Source organism: Mandrillus leucophaeus, unplaced genomic scaffold (genome assembly GCF_000951045.1).
Source record: "Mandrillus leucophaeus isolate KB7577 unplaced genomic scaffold, Mleu.le_1.0 Scaffold489, whole genome shotgun sequence".
NCBI lineage: Eukaryota > Metazoa > Chordata > Mammalia > Primates > Cercopithecidae > Mandrillus > Mandrillus leucophaeus.
Genome location: NW_012105242.1, coordinates 933,368 through 945,018, shown reverse-complemented (window position 1 = coordinate 945,018; position 11,651 = coordinate 933,368). Strand labels below are relative to the sequence as shown.

The window sequence follows — 11,651 nt, the reverse complement described above, 5'->3', positions numbered from 1 at the left end:
TGCACTCTCTCTGAGACTCTGAAACAGTAGCAACGTTTTCAAATAAGAGATGGAAAAACTAGCCCACGCTGACTTACACAACATATATATGTAAAATATAAATAGGCTCACATAACTGAAAAGCCATGGATAGATGGCTTCAGGTATGGCTGGATCATGGTGTCGCAAGGGAATTGCCCAACTGCTTTCCTAAGCTGCTGCACCATTTTATATTTTTACCAGCAATGTAGGAGGGCTCTGTTTTTTTCATATCCCCACCGACAGTTGTTATTCATGTTTTGGATTATAGCTGTTCCAGTAGATGTGAAGTGGTATCTCAGTTTGGTTTTGTTTTGCATTTTCCCAAATGATGTTGAACATCTTTTCGTCTGCTTATTGGACATTTGTATATCTTCTTTGGAGAAATGTCTGTTCAAGTCCTATGCCTGTTTTTTACTTGTATTATTCATCTTTTTGTTGTTAAGTTGTAAGGGTTCTTTATATATTCTGGGTACAAGTTCCTCATCAGATGTATAATTGATACTATTTTCCTGCATTATGCGGATTGTCTTTTCCCTTCCTTTTTAATTTTATTTATTTTTTGGCTTTCACATTGGGATAGTATCATTTGAAGCACAAAAGTTTAAATTGTAATGAAATTCACTTTATCTATGTTTTTTTAAGTTGCTTGTGCATTTGGTCGTATCTAAGAGCACTTTGCCTACTAACCTGTGGTCACAAGGAGTTTACCTCTATGTTTTCTCTGACAGTTTTGTAGTTTCAGCTCTTAACATTTAGGTCTGTGATCCATTTTTAGTCCATTTTTGTGTGTGGCGTGAGGAAGGGGCCAGCCTAATTTTGTTGCACATGGATATTCAGTTACATCACTTGTTGAAAAGATGGTTCTTTTGGCCATTTAATTGCCTTGGCATCCTTGTGGAAAATTAACTGACCATAAACATAAGGATTTATTTCTGGACTCTTATTTTTTTTTTTGATATGCATTGATTTTTACTTTTGATTTTCTTTTTTTTTTTAAGTTCTGGGCTACATGTGCAGAATGTGCAGGTTTGTTACATAGGTCTACATGTGCCGTGGTGGTTTGCTGCACCTATCAACCTCCCCCTTTTTTTTTTTATTTAAAGAGATAATAGAGACAGGTTTGTTCCGTCTCTCAGGCTGGAGCGCAGTGGCCCGATTATAATTCACTGTAACCTGGAACTCCTAGGCCCAAGTGATCCTCCCTCCTCAGCCTCCCAAAAGCTGGAACTACAGGTACACATCACTGTGTCCAGCTAAGTTTTTAAAATTTTTTCGTAGAGATGGTGTCCTTCTGTGTTGCGCAGGCTGGTCTGGAACTGCTGGCCACCGGCTACAATTCTTTTCCATTGATCTCTAGGCCTATCTTTATACAGTACTATGTTGCCTCTTTTTTTTTTTTTTTTTTATTTTTATGATGGAGTCTCACTGTATTGCCCAGGCTGGAGTGCAGGGGCATGATCTTGGCTCACTGCAACCTCTGCCTCCCGGGTTCAAGCGATTCTCCTGCCTCAGCCTCCCAAGTAGCTGAGATTACAGGTGTGCACCACCATGCCTGGGTAATTTTTATATTTTTAGTAGAGACGGGGTTTCACCGTGCTAGTCAGGCTGGTCTCGAATTCCTGATCTCGTGATCCACCCGCCTGGGCCTCCCAAAGTGCTGAGATTACAGGTATGAGCCACCATGCTTGGCTGTTACTTCTTCAGATCTTGAGAAGGAGTGTGCCGGGAGAGGAAACAGCAAGTCCAAAGGCCTGGAGGCAGGAATGGGCCCTCATTTTTTGAAGCTCAACAGAGTGGAGCCAACACACCCCTGTGAACCAAGACACCAAAGCTAACACTTCCCTTGCGGGTTTGGTCCAGCCTTGGGCCTGGCCAGGCCTTGCTTGGTTTCAATTCCCTACCCCTACCACTGACCTAGAGCAAGAATAGAGATAGAGGCAGCCAGACAGAAAAGGGAAGCAGCCTTTTTTTTCACTTTTACTAACTACTGGGTGTTGGCAGCCCCACGGGGAACCACTGGAGGAGAATCACTGAGATTCCAACATCCAGGGTTTGGGAGGAGCAGATGTGGTGGCAGTGCCCGTCAGAGGGGTGCCGTGGGCCCGTCAGGTTTTAGTTTCAAGAATAAAAGTGGTGAGGGCTTCCTATTTGTCGGGGGAGGTGGGAAGTGGCCCAGGGCCTCAGGCTGGAGAATCACAGAATAGTGATTCAGAAATGTGAGCTCTGGAGCTGGACCGTGTTGCCACTTAGCTGTCCCTGACCTTGGGCAGTAGACCTGCCTCTGTGTGAGCCTCAGCTTCCTCATCTGTCAGGTGGGGATAGTAGAAGCACCTGCCTGCTAGGGCCATTGGGAGGCAAAGTAATTTCACTGATGGCCAAGCTAAACAGAGCCAGCAGAAGGAAGAACGCGGTTTCGTGGTGAATTTATCCCAAGTGCCACAACACAGTGGGGTCTTTTGTAATAGGATATGTTTTAGCTGCAGTGGCAGAGCTCCGAAGCAACAGTGGCTTAAACAACATCTAAGCTTCTTTTTGTCAAGGCAGTCCAGGGCAGTATGGTGGCTCCATGCTGACAGCACCAAGTTCTGCCAGCCCTGAGGAGTGGCCCTCACCACCGGGGTTTCAGGTGCTTACACCATGCCCACATTCCAGCCAAGGAAGAGGGAAAGGAGAAGGGAAACTGCACCTGGCACTTCTGCTCACACTCCATCCACGAGAACCTAGTGTCCAGGTGGACTGGGCGTGTGGCCTTTATTCCAGGTGCCCTTATGCTCAACTAAGAATCAGTTCTGTTGCTTTTAACGAAGGGCCAGCAAACTTTTCCATTAAAGGACCAGCTAGTAAATATTTTAGGCCTTGGGATCCATACAGTCTGTCATTGTAGTGTAAAAGCAACCACTGACAATATGTCAATGATTGAGGATGCTGGGTTCCGATAAAAGTTTTTTTTACAAAAACAAGTGATGGGCTGGACTGGGTCCTCGGACTGTCATTTGACCGCTGCTTTGGATGAAAGGGATGATGGGTAGAACCTGGGGCAGGGGTCTCACTAACTGGCAGCCTCTGTTCCTGCCCACCAGGAGCTGACTGGCCACATTCACTCCCTGGCCTTGGCTGGCCTCACAAAGGTCCAGATGCCAAAAACCACTTCAGGGAACCCGGGTCTGGGGTAGCTTTGCTGAATCGAATGGAATTACTGAATACGGTCATAAGATCGCGGTCTAGTATTGTAACTTTGTCGACATGCCTACAAGCAGGCTGACGACTCCAGGAGGGCTTAGGGGAGTGTCTGCCGTCATCTGTGCACAACAGAGAGCCCACATGGGGCCAGGTACACTGGAGCCTGGCTGAGTGGACACATGTGTGCACGGAGTGAATGAGGCACAGAGCTTCTGTGCCACCCTCTGCTCTTGCCTGGAAGTTGGCAGTAGCCATAACTGGTCTTCCCACTTTATATTCACTGCACATTCCATCCCGTGCATCTTCCTGTCAGCAGCCAGGGAGGTCCTTTAAAGGGTGAGAGGATGGTGTCAGGTCTCTGCTCATCCCCCCATCACCTCCCTGTGCTCATGGGAGGAAACCCAAACACCCCACTACGGCCTAATGTTATCTGGCCTTAGCATGCTTGTCTGAATCCATGGTCCATCCCTCTCTCTCGCTCGCCCCACTGCAGCTCCGCTGGCCTGCCTGCTGCTTCTCGCTGCCTCAGGGCCCTTGCACGTGCTCTTCTCCTTCCTGGAGTGCTATTCCTGCAGATGCAGTGCGGCCTGTGGCCTCACCTCATTCAAGCTTTGCTCGCAAGCCTGTCTTTCCAGAGAGATCTTCTCAGACCATGGCACTTCCCTCACTCATTGTCCCTTTAATTCGTATAAATTATACATTTATTTGAGAGGAAAGTATTCATACTTCACTGTCTAAAAGTTGTAAATAGCATGGGAATTTAGAGCACAAACTCTGGAGTTAGACTGGGTGGGCTCAGATGTGCTGTGTGACCTTGAAAAAACAGCCTGACCTCTCTGTGCCTCAGGTCTTAGATCTGTCAAATGAGAAGAATAACGGTGCCTACCTAATAGGGTTGATGTGCGGATCAAACGAGCTTGACAGGTGCATGAGGGCTCGCTGAATATTAGCTGTTGTTACTGTTGGTAGTAGTAATAGTCATTACCTTGTTGACTGGTCTACTCTTGACCATGAGCTCCCAGTGGACCGTCTTGTTCTCTGCCTAGCCTCCATGGCTCAGGCTCGCACCAGTTGCTCAGCCAGTATTTGCTGAGTGAAGAATGAGTCGAAATACACTCCGCATTAGCAGAGCTGGCCCTGGGTGCCCTGCCTGCTTTCGTGTTGCTTCCTCCTGAAGCCTTCCGGGCTTGCTTCTCTGATTGACCACCAGCGTTTTCAGCATATGGCGCTGCTGTCTGGGCCTCTCTCAAGCCCCCGGGGAAGTGCCTTTCCAGCCTCATTGCTGGGGCCTCCAGAGGAAGAGCAGGGCTCCATCTCCCTTGTTTTGCATCCTTTGGGCACGTTGCCTGGGTGCATGGCAAGAGCTCAGCAAAGTCCCAGGGGCCTGATGATGCAGACCAGCTGGGCCTTGGGAATCTTAGGATCTGGTCTTCAGAAAAGAGGACGTTTGTTTTCAGGCAGGGCAGAAAAGAAGTGAATGGAGAAGGGATGTGTTTGGAGTTTGTTTTCTCCAGGGAGTGCTCAGAACAACACCCTTTTGTGGCAGTTTGCTGCTCACAGTTACAGCTAGCCTGTTGTCATACGGCAAGGAGAATGCTAATGGCTCGCATTTATTGAGTGCTTACTATATGTGTACTTGGTGCTTTTCCTATAGTGCCTCATTTATCCCTAACCACAACCATGAGAAGTACCAGACAGCCTGGGTTCAAAACCCAGTTCCTCCTTGTACTTCTTGGAGGCCTAAGGCTTTCTTGCTGTGCCTCAAAATGGAAGCTACCTTAAAAACGTGGAGCAAAGGCTCAGTAGACATTAATTGCTGCCTTCATCATCACCATCATCCTCATCATCACAGGTTTGCAGATGATGAAGCTGAGGCCCAGGATGGAGAGGGGACTGGCCCAAGGTCACCCAGACAGTGAGGGGCAGGGTCAGCCCTTGAACCTACGTTTGTGCTCATAACTACGATGTAAGAGTGTCACATCTGCGGGGACGTTATCTGGATCGTCAAGGGAGCAGAGAGAGAGGGCATAGGAGAGAGACTGGAGCTGTTAGGCGTGTTTCTGGGTCAGATGATTAAAGAAACTTATCTCTGCCAGCACAGTTCAGGATGAAAGGCTGGCAGGGGCGGTTGGGTAATTTGGGTAATTTGGCCTGAAAAATCTTCCCTGATATCTCAAGTCCCAGCTAATCCCTTCCTCCTCAGTTCCTCTCCCATCACACTTAGTGGCTGGAATCTTTGATTAAGACTGGCCTGGCCTTTGCAATGTCCCAGCCTGTGTCTGAATTTGGGGGTGAGCTGGCAGTGGGAAATGGTGGGGGCAGGGGGCTTCTCATGGATTAAGAGCCACTTTACATGCTCAGTCCCATATCCTTGTGAAGGTGGGGTATTTTTTATACCCATCTTACAGATAAGAAATCCAGGCCTGGGGAGGGGCAGTGTTGGGGCCACCTCTGTGACCGTGGATCTCTGTTTTTCTCTCTCTCATTTACTCCACCCCAGACACACTGCCTCCTTTCTGTTCCTCATTACATACCAGACGTGTGCCCACCCTGGACTCTTTGCAGCACGGTGCCCCCTGCCTGTCAGGCTCTCCCCTCGGGTTTTTGCAGGGCTCTCTCTCTTGCTCTATCCAGGGTCTCTGCTCAAACATCACCTCCAGAGAGAGGCCTCCCCTGACCTCCCTGTGAAACAGTGCTTCCCTCTCCGTCATTCTGATTTGTCTTTCTAGTGTTTACCACTGCTTGACACTAGATTCCATACCTGAGTTTTCTTTGGCTCATCTCCTTTGCTAGAATATAATGTCCACCAGGCAAGGAGTTTTTGTCTGTTTTCTTGGGCTCAGCTCTGGCCTGGGTCTCCTCTGGACTGATGTCTTGCTTTCTTCTCCCCACCTCTGTTCTACCCCAGGAGCTGGCCAAGAGGACTCCCGGCAAGCACCCAGACCACCCCGCGGTCCAGAGTGCCCTGCAGGCCATGAAGACCGTTTGCTCCAACATCAATGAGACCAAGCGGCAGATGGAGAAGCTGGAAGCCCTGGAGCAGCTGCAGTCCCACATTGAAGGCTGGGAGGTGTGTACAGGACAGGAGGGGGCCTCCTGGGCTGCAGGGGGCCAGGAGGTGCACAGCTGCAGGCATGAACTGAGGCCTGAACACCTAGTTCAGTCTGCAGTGTATTTTGTTTGGCCTACAGAGTGTTTGCAAAAGATTGCTTAATTATTTTTCAATTAAATCCAAATAAAAAATCGCATTTCAAGTTTCTCTTAAAAACTTGGTGACACTGGGCCCCTATATCTCATGGAAATAGTCACTTTAGCTTCTAGTTTCCTTCAGTCCCCACTATCCCCTGTTATCTCCCCACCCCTTCTCTTTCATGCGTTGCCTGGTATGTGGAGGCCTTTGAACTATTGATGCCAACGTCAAGGGTAGTGTTTTAGCGTCCACTCCAGGACAGAATTCTGGCTTTGACACTCGTTTGCTGGCTGACTTTAGGCAAATGGCATCACTTCTCTGAACTTCAGTATCCTCATCTGTACTTGGTACATAGTAGGTACTCAATGAATGGTAGCTGTTGGTATTACTATCATGATTATTAGGGGATAGGGTTCTTGAGATCATTGGATTTAAGTCCCCATGCCTTCCTTAGATTATTAGAGGTTTCCTGTGACTCCGTAGAAGGAAATGGAAAAATATGAGTAAATGAAAAAATCTGTATCAGAGTAAATACAGCTGGAACGGGAGATTAAGAGGGACGATGAAAGGCTCTCGGGCAGGGATTGTTACGTGAATCATACGCCTTAGGCCCTTTGGATTTTCTGGCCTTTGGAGGCACTTGCCATATTTGGGATTTCTAGTTCTTTTCTCTGTGCTGGGGAATCCTAAATGTGAGGCTGTGTTGCTGTGAGGTTATGGGTTTGGCTGCAGAGAGGAGAGCGGCTGCATTCAGGGAGGGGTGGGTATTGTGGATCGGCCAATCCACTTGCCATGTCCCCTGCTCTCCTTCTGCTGGGCCTTCCTGCCCAGCTGAGGCTGGAGAGTAAAGAGCTCTATTTCCCAGCTTCAGTTTGGGGTATGATTTGGGGTCTGGCCAAGAACAGATCCAGCTGCTTGAGATTTGGAAAGTGGAAGTGGGGCGGAGGCCACCCCTGTGCTATTTTTGCAGCAAAGCACAGCCATGGTTGTGTCTGGCTTTCCATGGTAACATTAGGACAGGGCCCGGGCGCCAGCTTCCTGCATGTCAGATGCATGGCATAGGCATTCCTTTTTTACTGTTGGTGGGACAGCAGCCATGGGACGGCTTTGCAGTTGACAGTTGAGGCAACAACTACTGAATCCCCAATGCTGCCTGGGCCACCTTTTCCTGGAGCCTGAGCTTGGACAGGTGATGTTCTGATTTTCCTTTCCCACCTGGGGTAGGGGCAGTGGCTCCCCTGGTGGGTCAGTTCTGCAGTGAGGTTGGTTTTCTAGGGCCCTCGGCCTGGATTCCTGGCTCCTCTAGCCCCTTCAGTGAGTAAGTAAAGCCCCTCCTTCCTTTTTGCTTAAAAGTACACGGCTTAGTTTCTGTTTCCTGCATCTGAAAGTTGCCTGATCCTCAGGTGCGTCAGTTAGGATGCATCCTCTAAGACTCTCATCTCAGCCTCATGATGGCAGAGCTCTGATTTGGTCTCTGGTGATCCTCCTCTTCCCCTCATGCTTCCATGAAGGCAGCAGCTCCAGGCACCATGTGTTCAAAACCGGAGGAGACAGGGGCATGGCCAGGGTAGTTAGTGGGGAACTCTCTTCCCTGGTGGAGGAAAGCCTTTTCTAGAAGCCCCGTGCAGGTGTCCCCTTTCATTACATTGGCCAGAAATGGGTCACATGGCCACTTTGAACCTCGAGAGCAAACAGAGGTGACTAATTTAAACATCTGTCTATTTGGGCTTTGAGTTTCCTGGAAGCCAAGGTGAAAAGAGCAACACACATAAGTTACCTAATATTGTCCAAAAAGGAAGAAGCAAAGCAGTTCTTCTGGGAGACAGAGTTTCCTGGCACTCAGTTGGAAAAGACATTTCTCACATGGGCCCCGGAGGAGAGGGTATTGAGCAAGCTCTTTGGCAGCTGCACCAGAAGTGATTTCCAGATGCCTTTTTTTTCTGGTAAGGGCCTAGGGAAATGGGAACCAAGGGTCTTTAAAACCCTTTGTGACCCTGAACATGGACAGTTTGAGAACTCAGTGGCCCTCAGTGGCCGCTGTTTCTGGATGCAATAGGAAATAAAGTGACTTAAAATAAGAATTGCTGGCAGTTATTTAGCACCTGTTGTGAGCTTCCAACCCTACAAGGGAGGTGCTATTATCCCCATTTTACAGATGAGGCGGCTGAGGCACGGGGACTGGGTTTTGAGGCCCAGCCCTGTAACTTACAGACTGCTCTGCCTCAGGTAAGTTTGTCTTGCCTGGTGGGCCTTATTTTCTCCTATTTGTTTAATTTTAGTGATAATATCTCTGAAGTTATTTTTTGGTTTCATTTGGAAGATAAAGTGAGGTATGGAATATGAATGTCCTTTGAAAAACGTGAAATTGTTTCCTATGAAGTAGAAAGGTTTTTAAAATACAGTTTGTTCCTCAAGGTGACTTGTGAAAATAATACATTCTAGCTAGACAAATTAATGTCTAATAGTGGAGCTGCTTCCATGCTATCTGTTAGTTGTTACAGTCTCTGAGGACAGCATGACTTAGGGAGCAGTTCATGTTAATGACAGTGATTGCACATCTTTATTTCAGATATTCTTCTTGGTATTTCCCATCTTTCTGTGTGACCCCTTACTGATCTGATCCGATGGCTGTCATCTCTCTCTTGAAATATGTCTGACAAGGGGCTTGTTTTTGGAGCAAGGGGAGTCTTGTCTTGGCCACTTTCTTGCTGTTTGCTTGAGGTTGCATCATTCATGAGTTCGATCTCCCATATGTGTGTTTTTTAGCCCCTGATCCTTTGTAAGCCACTGTTTGTTGTGAGACTGGTTTAGTTAAAACCAGATAAGTTAATCTGCGAATCCATTTTGCTGAGCACAAGGAAATGGCAGTGTCACAAAACCTTGCAAGTGAGTGAATGAGACAGCCGCCTCTGTGGGGAGAGATTTCTTTGCCTCAGTTTCCTCATCTGCAAAGTCGGGATCATGGGAGTACCCCCGTCATGGGTCACTTGAGGACGGGGGAGTTGATGCTTACAGAGTCCTCGGCAGTGGCTGGCTCAGAGAAAACGCCCAATACATGTCAGGAGGAGCCCCGGCAGCAAAGTGGGATCTCTTTATTTATTTATTTTAGATGGAAAAAGCATCCAAGAGCTTTGACTAGAACTTGTGCCCAGTGTGGGCTGCGCCTCCTCAGAGGCACACTGCAGATACAGCCCCATGGACTTCCGTGGGAAGCTCACAGTGATGAGAAGGAACTGTGTGCTCTTAATAAGAAAGAAACAGTCCTGGTGCAGTGGCTCACACCTGTAATCCCAGCACTGTGGGAGGCCGAGACGAGTGGATGACCTGAGGCCAGGAGTTTGAGACCAGCCTGGCCAACACTGCGAAACCCCATCTCTACTAAACAGAAAAATTAGCCAGGTGTGGTGGAGCACGCCTATTAATACCAGTTACTTCGGGAGACTGAGGCTGGAGAATCGCTTGAACCCAGGAGGCGGAGGTTGCAGTGAGCTGAGATGGTGCCACTGCACTCCAGCCTTGTCGACAGAGTGAGACTCCATCAAAAAAAAAAGAAAGGGAGGGAGGGAGGCAGGCAGGCAGGGGGGCACTCCACTTTCTGGCTCTGGATCTGGAAGCCCTGGTTTAGGAGATGATCAACTGTTCACTCACCCACAAGGGGAGAGAAGGAAACAGGAGTGAGGAAACAAAATCACTACAAAGCTCGTAGTTTTTTCCTACCCTCCCTGGGGTGCTTTGGGCTCCCAGTGGGACAGGGTCTCTCCCCTTGGAGACTCCTGCTCTAGACTAACGATTGCAAAGAAAACTCTTCAGGTTGTCCTCGAAGAGCGGCCTGAGTTAGAGGTGAGCGGGTGGGGGAGTGGAGGCTGCTTGTCTGGGTTCAAGTTCTACCTCACGGCCTTACCACCTATGCGACCATGAACAAGTCACTTTACCACGCTGTGCCTCAGTTTCCTCATCTGTAAAATGAGAATTGTCCTGAGGATTAGCTGAGTTTGTGCAAGATATTTAGAACAGTGCGTGGCATGTGGCCACCCCATGCATGTATTGGCTTTGCGTGTATAAGGTTTTGTCATCTCCATCTCCATCATGGTTGAGTGTGCATGTCTGGAAGGAAGGAGGTCTTCAGTCCTGACTGGTCCACATCTCTTGGTGCTTAGCCTCTTCCCTGTGCATCCAACCCCTAGCATCACCCTTGACCTGGATTCAAAGATTTCAGGGAGATTGAGAGTGCGGCTGGGCTTCTCAGCAGGGCTGGGGTGGAGGGGGTATCGCCCTGTAGTGTGCTTGGCATTTCAGCTGCAGTTGGCTGGGTGGTGATTAGCCAAGGCTGGAGAGGCAGCTTCCCAGGCTGGGCGCACTTCCTCTCCTAGGTCCCCCGAGATGGCCTTGGCAGCAGGGTTCAGGTCTAGGGCTGTGTGACCTTGGGGTTTGGCAGCTGGGCCAGGTACCAGATTCTTCTTCAACTGCCCCTTTGGAGCCTAGAAGGGTTGGTGGGTGGGCAAGAGGGAGCCAAGGCAAAAGGAAGGGGAGGTACATGGGCTCCAGGGACTGCCAAACTGGTGTCTGCTCTGTGCTGCCCATGGGCCATGATGAAGCTCCAGGGAGTCCCTGTCACCCTGTTTGCGAGGATGCCTGGGGTCCCAGGGGCGCTTCCTCATGACAGCCCTGAGTGTTGGTGTAGCAGGCTGCTGCCTCGCTGGAAACCTGAGATCTGTCTGTGGGCATGCAGTCATCCGTGCCCACCTGGCCCCTAGCCAAGCCGAAGGCCGTGATGTGTGATAATGAGTGCAGGCTCCTGTCCCGGCTGCACAGCTCTTCACCACAAGGAAGCTGCTTTCCCGGTCTCCAGAGGGGTCTCTGGCACTGTTGAGTGAAAGGGTTTGTTGTACCCAACTGGACCATGGGCACAGAGCAGACCAGCTCTAACACCAGCGAGAGAGTCCCTTGTAGGCCGTTAGCAGACAGCCTGGCTTCTCGGCTGCCAGAACCAGTTCCCCTTACTGGGTCTCAGAAAGAATTGAGTCAGCAGGTCCCAGTGGGGTAGGAACTCCATGTTGGTTCTGGGTGTTCAGTGTTTGGGGAAGGAGATTCTGTGAATAATTATTCCTCTCTCCCCAAGTTCATTTCCAGGCAGGGACATCACTTCTTGTTTCTTTCTTCAGTGTAATCTGCCGGTCTGTCACATGAAACTCCCTTAAAACACTGCTTTTGCATAATATTCCTTGGGCCTAAATGTCCGTGGCACCCTGTTGTCTGTACC

General features: G+C 49.2%; 1 protein-coding gene across 1 annotated transcript in view; it reads left to right on the top strand.

Annotated features, from left to right (window-relative positions):
• The window catches only part of PREX1 (phosphatidylinositol-3,4,5-trisphosphate-dependent Rac exchange factor 1), a gene marked incomplete at its 5' end in the record, with an annotated part of 216,297 nt that overhangs the window by 122,020 nt on the left and 82,626 nt on the right, over window positions 1-11,651 (top strand). Inside the window, one exon of the mRNA XM_011995411.1 lies at window positions 6,110-6,271. Coding sequence (XP_011850801.1) covers window positions 6,110-6,271 — 162 coding nt within the window. The remainder of the gene's footprint in view (window positions 1-6,109; window positions 6,272-11,651) is intronic.